Genomic DNA, 12,809 nt, shown 5'->3' with positions numbered 1-12,809 from the left:
AAGGTCTTTTAGTTTCTGGTAATGGCCTCACATGAAGACTATGGATTTTTAAATACTCCTGTAACCATAAGAATTTAAATTTGGAATGAAATGAAGATAATTTTGTGTTAATAATCAGGAATGACTAGCTAAATTCCCATTCCTGCTTGCACAGAACTGAACATTGCCGAAGGATCTGTTTTATCCAGGATGGTCATCTTTGTGTGAAATTATTTCCTATTAGGGAGGGTCACTTTCAGGCAATTCCTTGATCTTATTTTGAATACAGGAAACAAGCTGGATTGTTCTTTGGAGCAAGAAATGACTTTTTACTGTGCTTGCATTGAGCTTACCACAATGAGATCCCGGTCTACAGGCACTAATGCAATTCAGTTATAACAATAATGAAAGCAGCAGCTACTGTTCATACGCTCCCATTAATGCTACAGAACCTGAAAATATGTGCAACCTGGTATTAACATTCAAGCTGAGAAACTATTTTCAATAATTTAATCCTATTTAGTTGGTGTTGATAGATCCTCTTAAGAAATTGTTGTTGATATTTACTACTCCTTATCTGAGGACCATAAAATATTTTGCAAACATTAAACATGACAGTAGCTTATGAGGGTCGGTGAGTAATTTTAAACATAAAGCTACTAGAACAAAGCAGAAAGCAGCAAAAGTAGGAGCCATCCAGCTATATATGAGAAAATTGTCAGCATCAAACAAACACTAAAGAAAAATTAAGGAAAGCCATTAAAATAGGCCTCTGTTTTAACTTCTGGGTTGGGAGTGGGAGAATTCAATATATGATTTGCTAGCAAAGTAGGTGTTTGTCTATGTGGTGGAAATACCAGACGAAGGATAGCATGTTCTCCGATACCGATACAGAGAAAGCGCTTCACAGTTACAGTAAAAACACTGACAGCAAATTAGTCATTGCAGATGTGTAAATGTGTAAAACAAAACTGCACCTCTGGATTAAGATAACCATGGATACTCCAGACCTATCACCAGCTGCAAAAAGGTGAGACCTAAATCACATTAAAAATTCGAAGTTCCAGTAAATATTTCCTTAATCGAAAGCTTCCAAGCTATACAAACTCCTATATAACCCCCAAAATGGTAAGTTAATTGCATAAAAAATTCCTCACCATCTGACTTAATATATCACTACTTAATGTTCTGATTTTACAACAGGTTATATGAAGCCTAGTATTTTGAACGGAACAAGCTTGTGGACTCCAGTGATCAGCTAAAAAAACCAAATCTCAGCTTAGATCCAATTAAAATAGAATTTTAATTCTCACATTTGTTAAGAATTTCTTGACACTTTGAGTTAAGACTACCTGAAGTCACATGCAAAAAGAAAATACACTGTGTTTATGGTTATATGTACACAGGGATACGAACTACACCAAAAAAGTAAATTACAGCAAGTGTAGTCAGAGAAGTACAAAATTTACACAGCAGAAGAGGCTTCTGACACAGCCAGAAATAAGTGATCCTATAAGCCTGGACAATCTTACAGAGATTTAAATATTTGCCTTTTCTATGAGAAGAAATAAGCAGAGCATTCCTGTACCATCTAGTGCTTTGGGTCAAAAAATAGCAAAGTTTTCTGCAATCTGGTTATCAGCCACAGAACCTCTGGACAGGATCAAAAGCGACAAGATAGGGGAAAATAAGAATTCCAGGGACTACATATCTGTGACTGAGACTTACCCATGGATACTTGTTCTGTTTAATTTCGTATGACAGAAGGATAGATACTGGAAAAAACCCATCAGTATATAACTTCAGAATGCTGCGCTTGAGAATTTTTGCCAATTGAAAGGAGGATATTGTCAAATTCAAAGAGGTAAACGAAAAGAAAGGCTAATCAGAAACAGAAAAGGCATATTAAAATTCTTTCAGTGCTGTAACCAAGCGTGTAAATCTAAATACCAAAATACTCTTCCCTCTCTTCCAGTAGAAACCATAGAGTGCAAATCTCAAAGAAAGAGAAAGTCAAGGACAGTGCTAACATATTGTACTACTACTCAGCATCCTGAAAACACTCCATGAGTTACACAAAGTGTAAATGAGCCTGAATTTAGCCCTTCACAAGCTACATAAGCCAGGCACACAGGGCATAAACATGCCTCTAAGGTGAAACAGTATCTAACCATTTCAGGTTAAAAATGAAAATTCTTATCAGACCTATACAGTGAAAATTTGTGTCCGGGATTTCAATACACAGAATGTAATGAGTCAAGTTAAAATTAACCATGTATACTACTATAAAGAATGCCATGGGATCTCAAATGATTATCAACTACAGTATCCCTCTCACATCTGGATATCGTAAGTACTACTAGACATACAAATAACATTTTCATACAGTACTTTTAAAAAAGTGCTTTTTGAAAAGCTATGTTATTCTTATTGTAAACTAAATCCATATTTTAGGACTTGGTATTGCTTGTAGAATGTCCGAGAACAAATTGGAATATTATTAAGTTTTGACTATTCAAAAATTACACTTTCATTGACTAAATGTTTTCCTTCTTAGTGCTACTGAAAATGCTTTACTAAGCTTAAAAAAAAATCTTCCATCAGGGTCTAAATGATGAAAGTACAATATTTCCTTTCCATGAGAATTTGGTAGAGCCCATATGAAATTACAAACTGAACACCAAGATCAAAATACAGCCTTAGTGAGATTTAAAAAAAAATAAAATCCAAATTACTCAGGGAAATTAATCAATATTGTCTCAATTCTCTGTTCAGTAAACAACAAAGTACAGCAAAGGGGTTGTGCCACAGGAGCACTATGCCCACCAAATGCTGAATTTCTTTAAATTACACTATACTAGCTCTATTTAAATAATTGTTTAAATTGTATTAGAGTAGTTGTGATTAGCTGCATTCATCTTCTGAGTAATTTAAGCCAGTTTTTCTTAACTCTTCACTGTAAACTCAATATATTGCTTCTTGACCAACAGCAACGGCTTGGCCCAGGAATTCCGACTCACAAATATCCCTGCTGACTTAATATTCATCAGGGACATTGTAACTTTTTTTAGAAAAAGGAGTGCCATTAGATTGTGTTTCGATCACACCATATGCAAAATTCAGAGGGCTATACTTAAAAACTTACTTTGTGACTAGATTAAAACCCGGAAGTGGAGGAGGAGGAGGAGGAGGAGAGTCACTCTCCTCGCCCCTGGGGACGGGGCAATTCCCCCAGCCCACTTTCTTTCCATCTGCCAGGGTATGGCAGGGCCTGGAAGTGCCATGGCGGAAGGCTGGCAAGCAACAGCGGGTGCTGGAAGTCTCCCCATCTCTCATCTCCAGAGACTCTCTCCAACTGCATTCAAATCCTAAACCAAAGGCCTGTCCAAGTGTGCAAACAGAGGGAGCTTCCCCACATGGCGGCAAGGGTGAAGAGACGTCATCTTTCCCATGTATTTGCTTCAAAGCATTTTGAGAAACCCATCCTGTTTATGATCTGCATGATGTATCTTAATGTTGATTAGCTTTTTCTTCTTGGGGGATCTTAAGTTGTTTGTGTCTAATGAAATGCTCCATCCTACCTGAGGACATTATTCTATTAGACTGAAGCCAACAAAAGATGGTCAATAAAAAATGGATGCAGGCTTGGTAACAACTTGAAAATAAAAGATTAGCACTAATGGATAGAAATTGTTCATGTAAGAGTCATCCTGATTTTAAAAAGATGCATAATTTAAGGAAAACACATATAACAACTGTGCATTTACAGTGAGTATACCTATACATGTCAGCAACCCATAAGCGAGTATTGTATTCACAGTCTAACAAGCATCTCTGTTATAAAATCATTTCTTTAAGCGATGGACTACTATGGATTACCTTAGTAATTAATGAAATTAATTAAAGGCACACTTAAAAGCTTCAGATTAGGAGAAAGATGCATAAGAAGTTTTTCTCCAGCTAATTGAGACTATTTGAGTGCTGTGCTCTTGCAGCAGGAGATATGCCAACAGCTTCCCACAGCTTTGTAAGACTCCGGGAAAGGAGACTCCGCTGGGAATTGCTGCACAAGCACCTCCTTGTGGCTCTGAATTCTCGGAGCTGAAGCCGTGAAAGGGATGTTGTCGGAATATCTCTTGGGATTTTGCTTCACCTTCTTTGAGGGAAGCTCCCTGTAGATGTACTTGTGGGAATCTATTGAGGAGCAAATCTCCAGCAAGAATTTTGACTTACAGACGGATTGCAGAACTGCTACCCTAAATCAAACATTTGTGCTACTCGGACTGTATAACTCTTCAAGCTCTAAATGTCTTTCCCCATAATGGATGATCAATGATTAATATAATGAGGACCTAAACTGGGAACTATCACAGTAAAAATATATACATATATTTTAATATACAAACACACAGCTGTCAATTCAAGGGATATGAACTCAGCACATCTCTGTATAAAACTCAGGATGATATAATTACTAATCGACATGACAGAAATCCTTAGGGACACATGACTTGAATGGTATTTCAGCCATAGTGACCAGTGGTTCCCCAGGCTTTGGTTCATTGGACACAGGGTAGTAAATCTGCTCGCAGGTACACAGTGATGCCACTGCTGTGGCCCAAACTGGCAGGGAAAGCAAATTAGCATTCAATAGTCCTGCAATGAAATTAATGAAAGTTATGGACCTTTGCCACAGCTCAAGTATTGTCATTCTACCCTTAACATCTTTACTATGCAGCCTAATACAATTTGAGAAATCCTTATATGTATCCCCACAGGGTATATGACATGCAGATGACGTCCTAAATGTCTTGGTTGATCACAAATAAAGGACGAACAACTTTTTGACAGTTATGATAAGCAAAGTAGTGAAAATGAGGTTCTAGAAAGACTATCAGAAGAAAAAAGTGTGATTTAGGTAGAATTAAAATATACTTTCTGACAAGTACTTAAGGTAAAAGTCACAGAACAAAAGTTCACTCTCCACAGTGAGTGCAGAATTGCCTGTTAAAGCCTGACGCTTACGCATTTTTCTCAGAGGAATTTTTCCTTATTACTAGATGGAATAAAAAAGAGTCTCCTCTTGATTTGAAAGCTGAAACATTTTATTTGTGAGTACCCAGCTGTAACCCCACAGTGATTATATGTCCAGTGGAAAGATATGGGCTAGCTCGATAAAAATTACGGTGGTAATCACTTGCCTTTACATTACATACTAGATGCTAAATTGAGATCGCAGGTAGATTTCTTTCCTCTAGGGAAAAAGAGAAATGAAAAACTTCTCAGTAAAGCAGGCAAAAATTGAACTATTTGCTTCCCAAATGAAAATTTCTTCCACTTCATAAAGAAATACTTCAATCTAGATGATTTAATGGGCTGTAATAAGATGCACTATATCTTCCCAGAACGGATGAAGTGATAAGATAGTGATTTCCATGAAGAGTGGTAGAAGCTTCCAGAACCCCCAAATGGGACAAGATCACTCTCCTGACGTCACTGATTGGTTACATAAATGCTGCTAAAAAAGATGAAGAATATCCGAATAGCAGTATTGTCTAACCCAAGACAAAACAACCAGAACAAGAGAGTTAATAAAAGGGCTGAAGGGGAAAAAAAACACCACCACCCCCGCCCCAAACCAAACCCTGTTTCTTTGATTCAGTAATTTTATTTAGGTTCTGTCCATTATATCAATGCCAGTGAGAGAATATGCTTGAAAAAGACTGGCTAACCTGGGCTTGACAGAGCCAAAAGCTTTGAAAGTTAAGAGGTGATTATAAAAAAACAGAAAGACGACAGTCAATGCTGCCTCTTTAAAGCTTTTAAATGATCCTTACACAGTTACAAAAGTTAGCTCAAAGCATATTTTTTCTGGTTTTCACTCCTAATGATTTCTTTTAAGAGCAAAATAAAGCCTGTAAAAAGGGCTGTTCATGGCGATTCCATTAATAAGTCTGTACGAAGATTCCCCCCCCCCCGTCTGGCCTATATCTTTATTTCTGTTTAATAAATGAATACAACAAAATTGTAGGGAAAAAAACAGTGAAGAAAGTGTTGCAAGAAGTTTATATTGCCCTGCAGTCAATTTGCTGGTCAAAGTTGACAATGACCATTTAAAAAAAAGAAACTCAAAACAAACCTCCAACTTTGTCCAAAAAACCCCTCCACCCACTGGAGATAAAACTTAATGAATGAATACTATTAAATTAAAACAAGACATAGATATAAGTTTCCACTTCATCAAGGTAAGGTCATCTTGTACATCAACAATTCTCTGACATGCCTTAAACTGAAGACTGAAATCAAGACATCTGTCTGCATTGGCTCACTGGAGTCATATGAAACACTTGGACAAAAATAACTAGTCATACTGCTATGCCTTTTCCTTATTTCCAGAAATACATGCTATAAAGGCATCTATAGCATAAACACATTGAATTCTTTTTGTACATTCCTGTCTTGTGTAAGCAATACCTGTACCTGTAACAACGAAGTTAATGTAACCACAGATTGGAAAGATTCTCTGTACAAGCACTGATTGGCAAGAACGGAAATTGGTGCATTTAATGATCCCTCTATTATAATATTGCTCAGATATTAAAAAAAGAAAAACACTGCTCTAGGCTTCAAAATTCAGCATGAACAGCTGATGTGGGCTGAATCCTTCTTAAATAGATATGATTATATTTCAATGTCTTTTGTGATTACGACAATTTTGACAAGATAATCATCTCCTTTGAACAGGACTTTTTAAGATTTCAAGAAATAATGTAAGATTTATTAAATAATCTGTCAAATTATCTATGAACCCTGCTTTCAAAAGAAATCCTATGATCTCATTAAAATAATTACAGAAAATCTATGCCTGATATTATAAATAACAAGTACCAGTATCACTGGTATACGAAGGAGAGATCTAAAAGTACAGGAACTTGCAAGATTCAAAAGGTGATAGCATAGCTTTGTTCTCTTAAGATAGTCAACAGAAGTTTCTGTGTTAAATATCCTGCACACTGGGTCAACTTTTGAACCATAGTCTTCAAAATGGAGGGAAAGGAAATAAGACTGTAGCTAATGCTAAAATTAAATAAGCTGGATATGTATATTGCAGCCTCATTTCTCTTTCCTTTCCTCACACTGTTGCCTCTTTTCTCTCACTGCTTTTGGGGAGAAGCAAAAGCCAGTTCTACACAGCACAACAGTTACACAGAAAGAGAAGCAGAGGTACAAGCAAAAATCAATAGGAAGTGTCTTTAAAAAAATCTTTGCTAGAATTCTCTTTTCAGGAAGAGCATGAGAAAATAAAGGAGTGAAACCTGAGATGATGTCAAGAATGAGCAAAATTATGAATTTTAAACATCATATCAATTTTGATTTTATGTATTTGTGCTTCTTTTAGGGAAAGATAGGACTGAGAATAACTGGGAAAAAGGGTATGGCGTTTACTTTCCTATGATGTAAATACAGTAGGCAGGAGAAAGAGGATAGGAACAGCTCTGAGAGCTATACAAAAGAGTTACTTCCTCTTAACTCCTGCTGCCATTGATTATAGCCTTACCCTAGTAGACAGCACTGCACTTGCAAAATTCAAGTGTCTTCTGCCTCTTACACTGGGGAAGTTACCCTCTTTTAATTGAAAACTCTTGCTCTTGGAGAGTAAAGGGTGAAGCAATCAACCAACACAAGGTGACAATGCAGGCAAACTTCTTATCAAGACGCTTAAAGATAAAAAACTTCGTATTATCCGAGAGAATGTTACTGATACAGAAGGTTTTCCACCTAAGCTACTTGAAAGACATAATGCTGCTCTCATGCCACCATGTCAGAGCATGACAGAACTGAAACTGCTACCTGTCAATAATATCACCAGACTAAATCCCTGCACGACTCCCACTGATTGGCATTCTACAGTACAACCACTCCAGCAGAAGTGGTCCCTATCGCTTGGTGAGAATGAGGAGTCAATAGTCTACGCACAAACCTGTTTCAAGTACAAAATGGCATTTTATTTACCGTGAAATCAAGCACTGTGTTTCTGAACAGCTATTTAACACTATAAGGTTAGTTATTTCAGAAGGCATTAAGAATATTGTTCCAATACTTCATAAAGCTGAAGTACTAAACAAATATATAAATAACATGAGTTATTTAAATAACTGAATGGTTAACTGAAATAGGAGAAATTCAACAATCATTTTGTAAGAGGTTTTAAGTGTAGAAGGCTATCTTCTCCAGAGAAATTAACTGAAATTTAAAGACATGAAATTTAACTTCACATACTTTGTTTTCAAAATTCTTCTATACTCTTTTTTACTTTAAGAGGAAAAGACAGCCAAAAACTTATCCAATGATACTAAAGAAACACATGGACTTTTAAAATGTTTAGAAGCCGACTCACCAGTCTCTTTACAATTCTCAACAAAAGCTTCAGTTGTTGTGTATCTTTTTTGGACTTCAGTACTTCAGCAAAACTGTCCATGTTTTCTGGAGACATACTCTCCTGACCGTTCCCTCCATACAGCTGAACGAGCAATGATAAGCACTGTGAGGCACTGACGAATATTTCAGTATCTTCACTGGGAAGCTAAAAATGAACAAAAATCGAACAAACAAAAATCAAATTCCAATTTCAGAAAAAATGCATATCACTTGGGATTTGGAAGAGTATTAACATTTGCATTGTGCCAGGAAAGAATAATTTCTAGTTGATTGACTCAAAATTCCATTAAACTAAGCTTAATCAAGTGATGAAAGTATAATTAAAATATATCTGTTCTTAAGCAGCAGTATAACAATGTCTCTGCTATGATTCTATCAAATAGCCTATCTATAGCGACATCATAAAAGCACTGAAAATGTTGCTCCCAACTCTGTTATTCAGAGAGTATATTTTGCTTTAAATAGAAGTAGTAATAGCAGAAAGTATCATTATAGCCATGATGTCTAATATTCTACATAATGCACACCATAAAACTTCATCTAATTATTTCTAAATCAAGTCTATGGCTTCTGGTTGAGGCAGAGTACAGGCTATCTAGCTGTTGAATGGGTTTTAAGTAGTCACATTAGGAGGTACATTTTGTAGATTTTAAATATTTTTCCTGAATTCCAGCTTTTCTGCACTCCTTTGAAGAGCAGACCCTGGAGCAGGCCCTACCAATGGGATGGAAAAACTCTTTCCCGGGAAGCAAAATTATGGAAAAGATTTGGCGGCATGGCTAATAATCATCTTCAAATGAGCTTCTGATAGTATGACACCACTATAAAAATTATTTATATCTTTCTTGAAAGTACAATCTGGAAACATGAGTAGACATATTCTATTATACTTGTATTTGGCACTGTTGGAATGACAACAGAAATGCAATGCCTAGTTTTAGCACAGACAGTTCACGAAAGCTAGTGAAAAAAATCATAGAGGTTTCTTTGGAACAGGCAAGAGGATGACAGATTAGAAAACATAACAGGAAAGGACTGAAGGAATTAAATGTCTATAGCTTATCAAAGGAAGGGTTAAAAGGCACTTGATCATATTCTCTTGGCTACATCTGAGAAAAAGCAGGCTGAGGACAGGTTAATTCCTTTACCTGAAAAAGGACCAGTAAGAGATGATAGCTCAAAACTTTAGATAAAGGAATTCAGATTAAAAGGAAGATAATACTTTGATTTCCTTTTTTCTTTCTTTCTTTAATAAGAGCGATTAACCGCTGAAACAACTTTCTTAGAACTGAGACAGATTCTCCATAACAGGCAATTTATAAATCACAATTTTTTTTTTCTTAAAAAATAACAAAACCCTTTTCTACAATGAGGAGTTAATTTAGAAAAGTCCTATGTCTTGTGTTATATAAGATCCTAGACTAAACAATTACAATAGCCTTTTCTCGCCTTACAATCTATGAACTGAACAAAAGATACCAGCGGCGGTCTTAACCAATAAGGTATAGAAGTGTAAAAACACCTCATCACTCCTACTCAGTTTTTTAATTCCAAAAGTACTATTTAAATACAAAGAAGCTAGATTAAAGTACAGTTAACAGACTATCCTTACTGGCAATAAAAAGGAAACAATTTTTATCATCTGTCCAACCATTTATATAATACACCCAACCATTTCAATAATGATTACTTATTTAACCTGCAGTATGAACTTCCCAAGTTTTTTCATTTTAAGGAAAACCCATACAGTTACTTTAAAGCAATCTGTGAACATATCATCAGACACATACTCCTCAGATATTCAAGCAGCAATTCCCCAGGGATGTGCATGCAAATACAATCCTGTTTTCCATTAGTTTCATAGAGCTGGCTGTTTAAAACAGACTGAACTGAGATGTAAGCTCTGAATACATAGCCCCAAGACATATCACATTCTATTTGACCTAATACTATGCAAGTGACAAGACCACAGCAGCTATTTCTTCCACAGTTTTGCTGTATGGTTTTTCTTCATTTCAATCTAAATGCCACCTATTTGATTGTTTCCTTTCCAACATCCATAATTATCTAATAACTTCATCAACATAAATAGCAAGGCTAAAAAGGAGGAAAAGCTATAAATAGTAACAAGTTTATAGCTCCATTTATATCTTCAATCCTTATCAAGTTAAAAAAAAAAGCCAGTGATCTCACTGGGGGCTTTGAGCCAACTTGTATTTCCTTCACTGAAAAAAAAAAAAAAAGACTATTAGATAAAAGAAGGAAGCATTAAACTACTTTAACATATCTCTTTCTCATCCCTTTCAAAAGCAGTACTTCAACTTACAGCTTCTTACTAGATTAGTGTAGACAGGTATATCGACCACTCCCTGAAGAAAATCACACTACAAGAACTATATTCAATTTTCAAACATTGTTTGTTGGCTAACCAAAAATACAAAATAAAAAAATCAGCGAACATTTGGACAGACACGTCCTTGCCCTGGCATTGCAGTGGAGGCTAGTTCCCTGGGCTCCATAAGCACAAAATCCCATGTATGATCAGTAATCACAACAGCCATACTTGGAAATGAGACTGTTCCCAAGGTCTTTTTCTGAGATATTCACTAAATACCAGAGGAGCAGAAAGGTGTCAGTTTCTGTAGAGGACTGCCCCTACAGCAACCTCGCATGAAGAAATACAGAAAGCACCATGTCCTTGGCAGTACTTCCTGACAACAGGAGGGTACGTGGCTTTCAAGGAAGCAAATAAGTGTTATTCCCAAGGTAGGCTGTCTTCAGCAGAAGTCCCCAGTTAAGCAAGACAGTGGAACATTTTGCTCTAGGTGAAGAGGGCCAATGGCTTTGCTTATCTCCTCCTGGCATGCCCAACCTTTTATCACTGTTGCTGCTGTTCTTTGTCACCCAACAAGAGAAAGGAAGATCCTGAAATTCTCGGTCCAATGTCTTGGCATCAGATAGGCTCGCTCTTCACAGGATATCAAGCTTTCAGCAACCATCCTCCAAACCTAGCCACCAGTATAGGTGGTGGAACCACTCCAGAGTTCATGGTACTTGCCAGCCATGACATCATCCTATTCAATCACAAATGCCAATGAAGTCCTTCATCCCCTGTTGTACTTCAGGCTCTTCTGCTACTCTGCTTCACCAGAGACCCTTTGAGCTTCAGTGTTATCTAGAGTTTGGGGGGCAAGTTGCTCTCGTCCTGGAAAATTGCAGGGTGAAACAATAACAGCATAGGTCTTGGATGAATAAGAAAACAAGCTGGGGATAGGAAAGACCATATTTACTCTGGAGGGGATGAGAATCATTGGCCTACAGTCTAATCCATCAATGATTAAGGTGGAAGAAGAACTCTCAGCAATGTCCCTATTTAAGTATGTCCACATCAGCATTTTTCTATAACTCTCATCATTTTGCTGTTTCACTACTGGCAAGTAGTGATTTAGATGTCAAAAGTCATAGGTTGGTAACCTGAAATTTAACACTAGCTGCCAGTCAGTGTTAGTACTGGTTATGAAGAGTAGGGGATCTGAAGAAAATTATTGGTATGAACAAAAGCAATGACTGAAAATATAGTAAATATCTGTAAATACAGAAAACCAAGGAATGAAAATTCAGCATTCAATTAAATAGTATCGCATGTCTAATAAAAACAGCAAAGCTTGATTCATGTTGCTAAGCAATGAATATAGCTGGACGGTTCACCTCTTAATCAGCTGGAACAATGTTCTGATTATTTTTCTAATCATAACAATTCCATTTGATATGAAGAAGTATATTTCAAGTCTTTGAAATGCATTTATAGTTTTTCATGACAGCAGCTCCTTAAGTTTTTGTTCTTTCAGGGGAGGAGAAACCCATGAAAAACTAGAGTTCTAACACTAAGAAAATATCTGCCCCTTAATATTTCATAATTACATGAAAAAACTCTAGTGGCCTTTCGTTTCTTTTTGCTTTATCAGTCTTAGAGGGGATTATGGATTTAGCCCTTCAGCAAGGTAGGAACGTTAGTAGTCCTTCTCCTTGCAGCTGTTAATATTCTGGACTAGTGCACAGCTTGAAGAAAATCCAGCACCTTAATATAAATTACTGAACAGCTAAAGTAATAATTTTTTGCCATTCTCTAACTCAGAACTGCAGATTTATTTTTCACTTCAAAATTCTAAAATAATGCCTCATGACACAACTTTTGTGCAGTGAAGATTGTGTATTACTTTTTACTTAATTTTTATGGCCATATTATAACTTCCTGTAAACAGACTCATAACATAAAATTCTACTTCTCTTCCTTTCTAGATGGAACCTGCTCTGTGTATTTTAAGGTTAACGTGGTTAAGAGCAGGAAGTTTCTTGTTATTACATATCTATATTTCTGCAGTCTGTTGTCA

General features: G+C 36.4%; 1 protein-coding gene across 5 annotated transcripts in view; it reads right to left on the bottom strand.

Moving 5' to 3' along the window:
* Positions 1 to 12,809, bottom strand: part of ULK4 (unc-51 like kinase 4) — a 257,257-nt gene that overhangs the window by 46,620 nt on the left and 197,828 nt on the right. For all 5 annotated transcript variants that reach the window (XM_069810917.1, XM_069810925.1, XM_069810901.1 and 2 more), the window contains one exon: positions 8,378 to 8,563. In XM_069810917.1, the coding sequence (XP_069667018.1) occupies positions 8,378 to 8,563 (186 nt within the window). The remainder of the gene's footprint in view (positions 1 to 8,377; positions 8,564 to 12,809) is intronic.

The sequence above is a fragment of the Haliaeetus albicilla genome, chromosome 2 (genome assembly GCF_947461875.1).
Source record: "Haliaeetus albicilla chromosome 2, bHalAlb1.1, whole genome shotgun sequence".
Classification (NCBI taxonomy): Eukaryota; Metazoa; Chordata; class Aves; order Accipitriformes; family Accipitridae; genus Haliaeetus; species Haliaeetus albicilla.
Note: the sequence above shows the minus strand (reverse complement) of the source record. Positions and strands in the feature narration are given on the sequence as shown.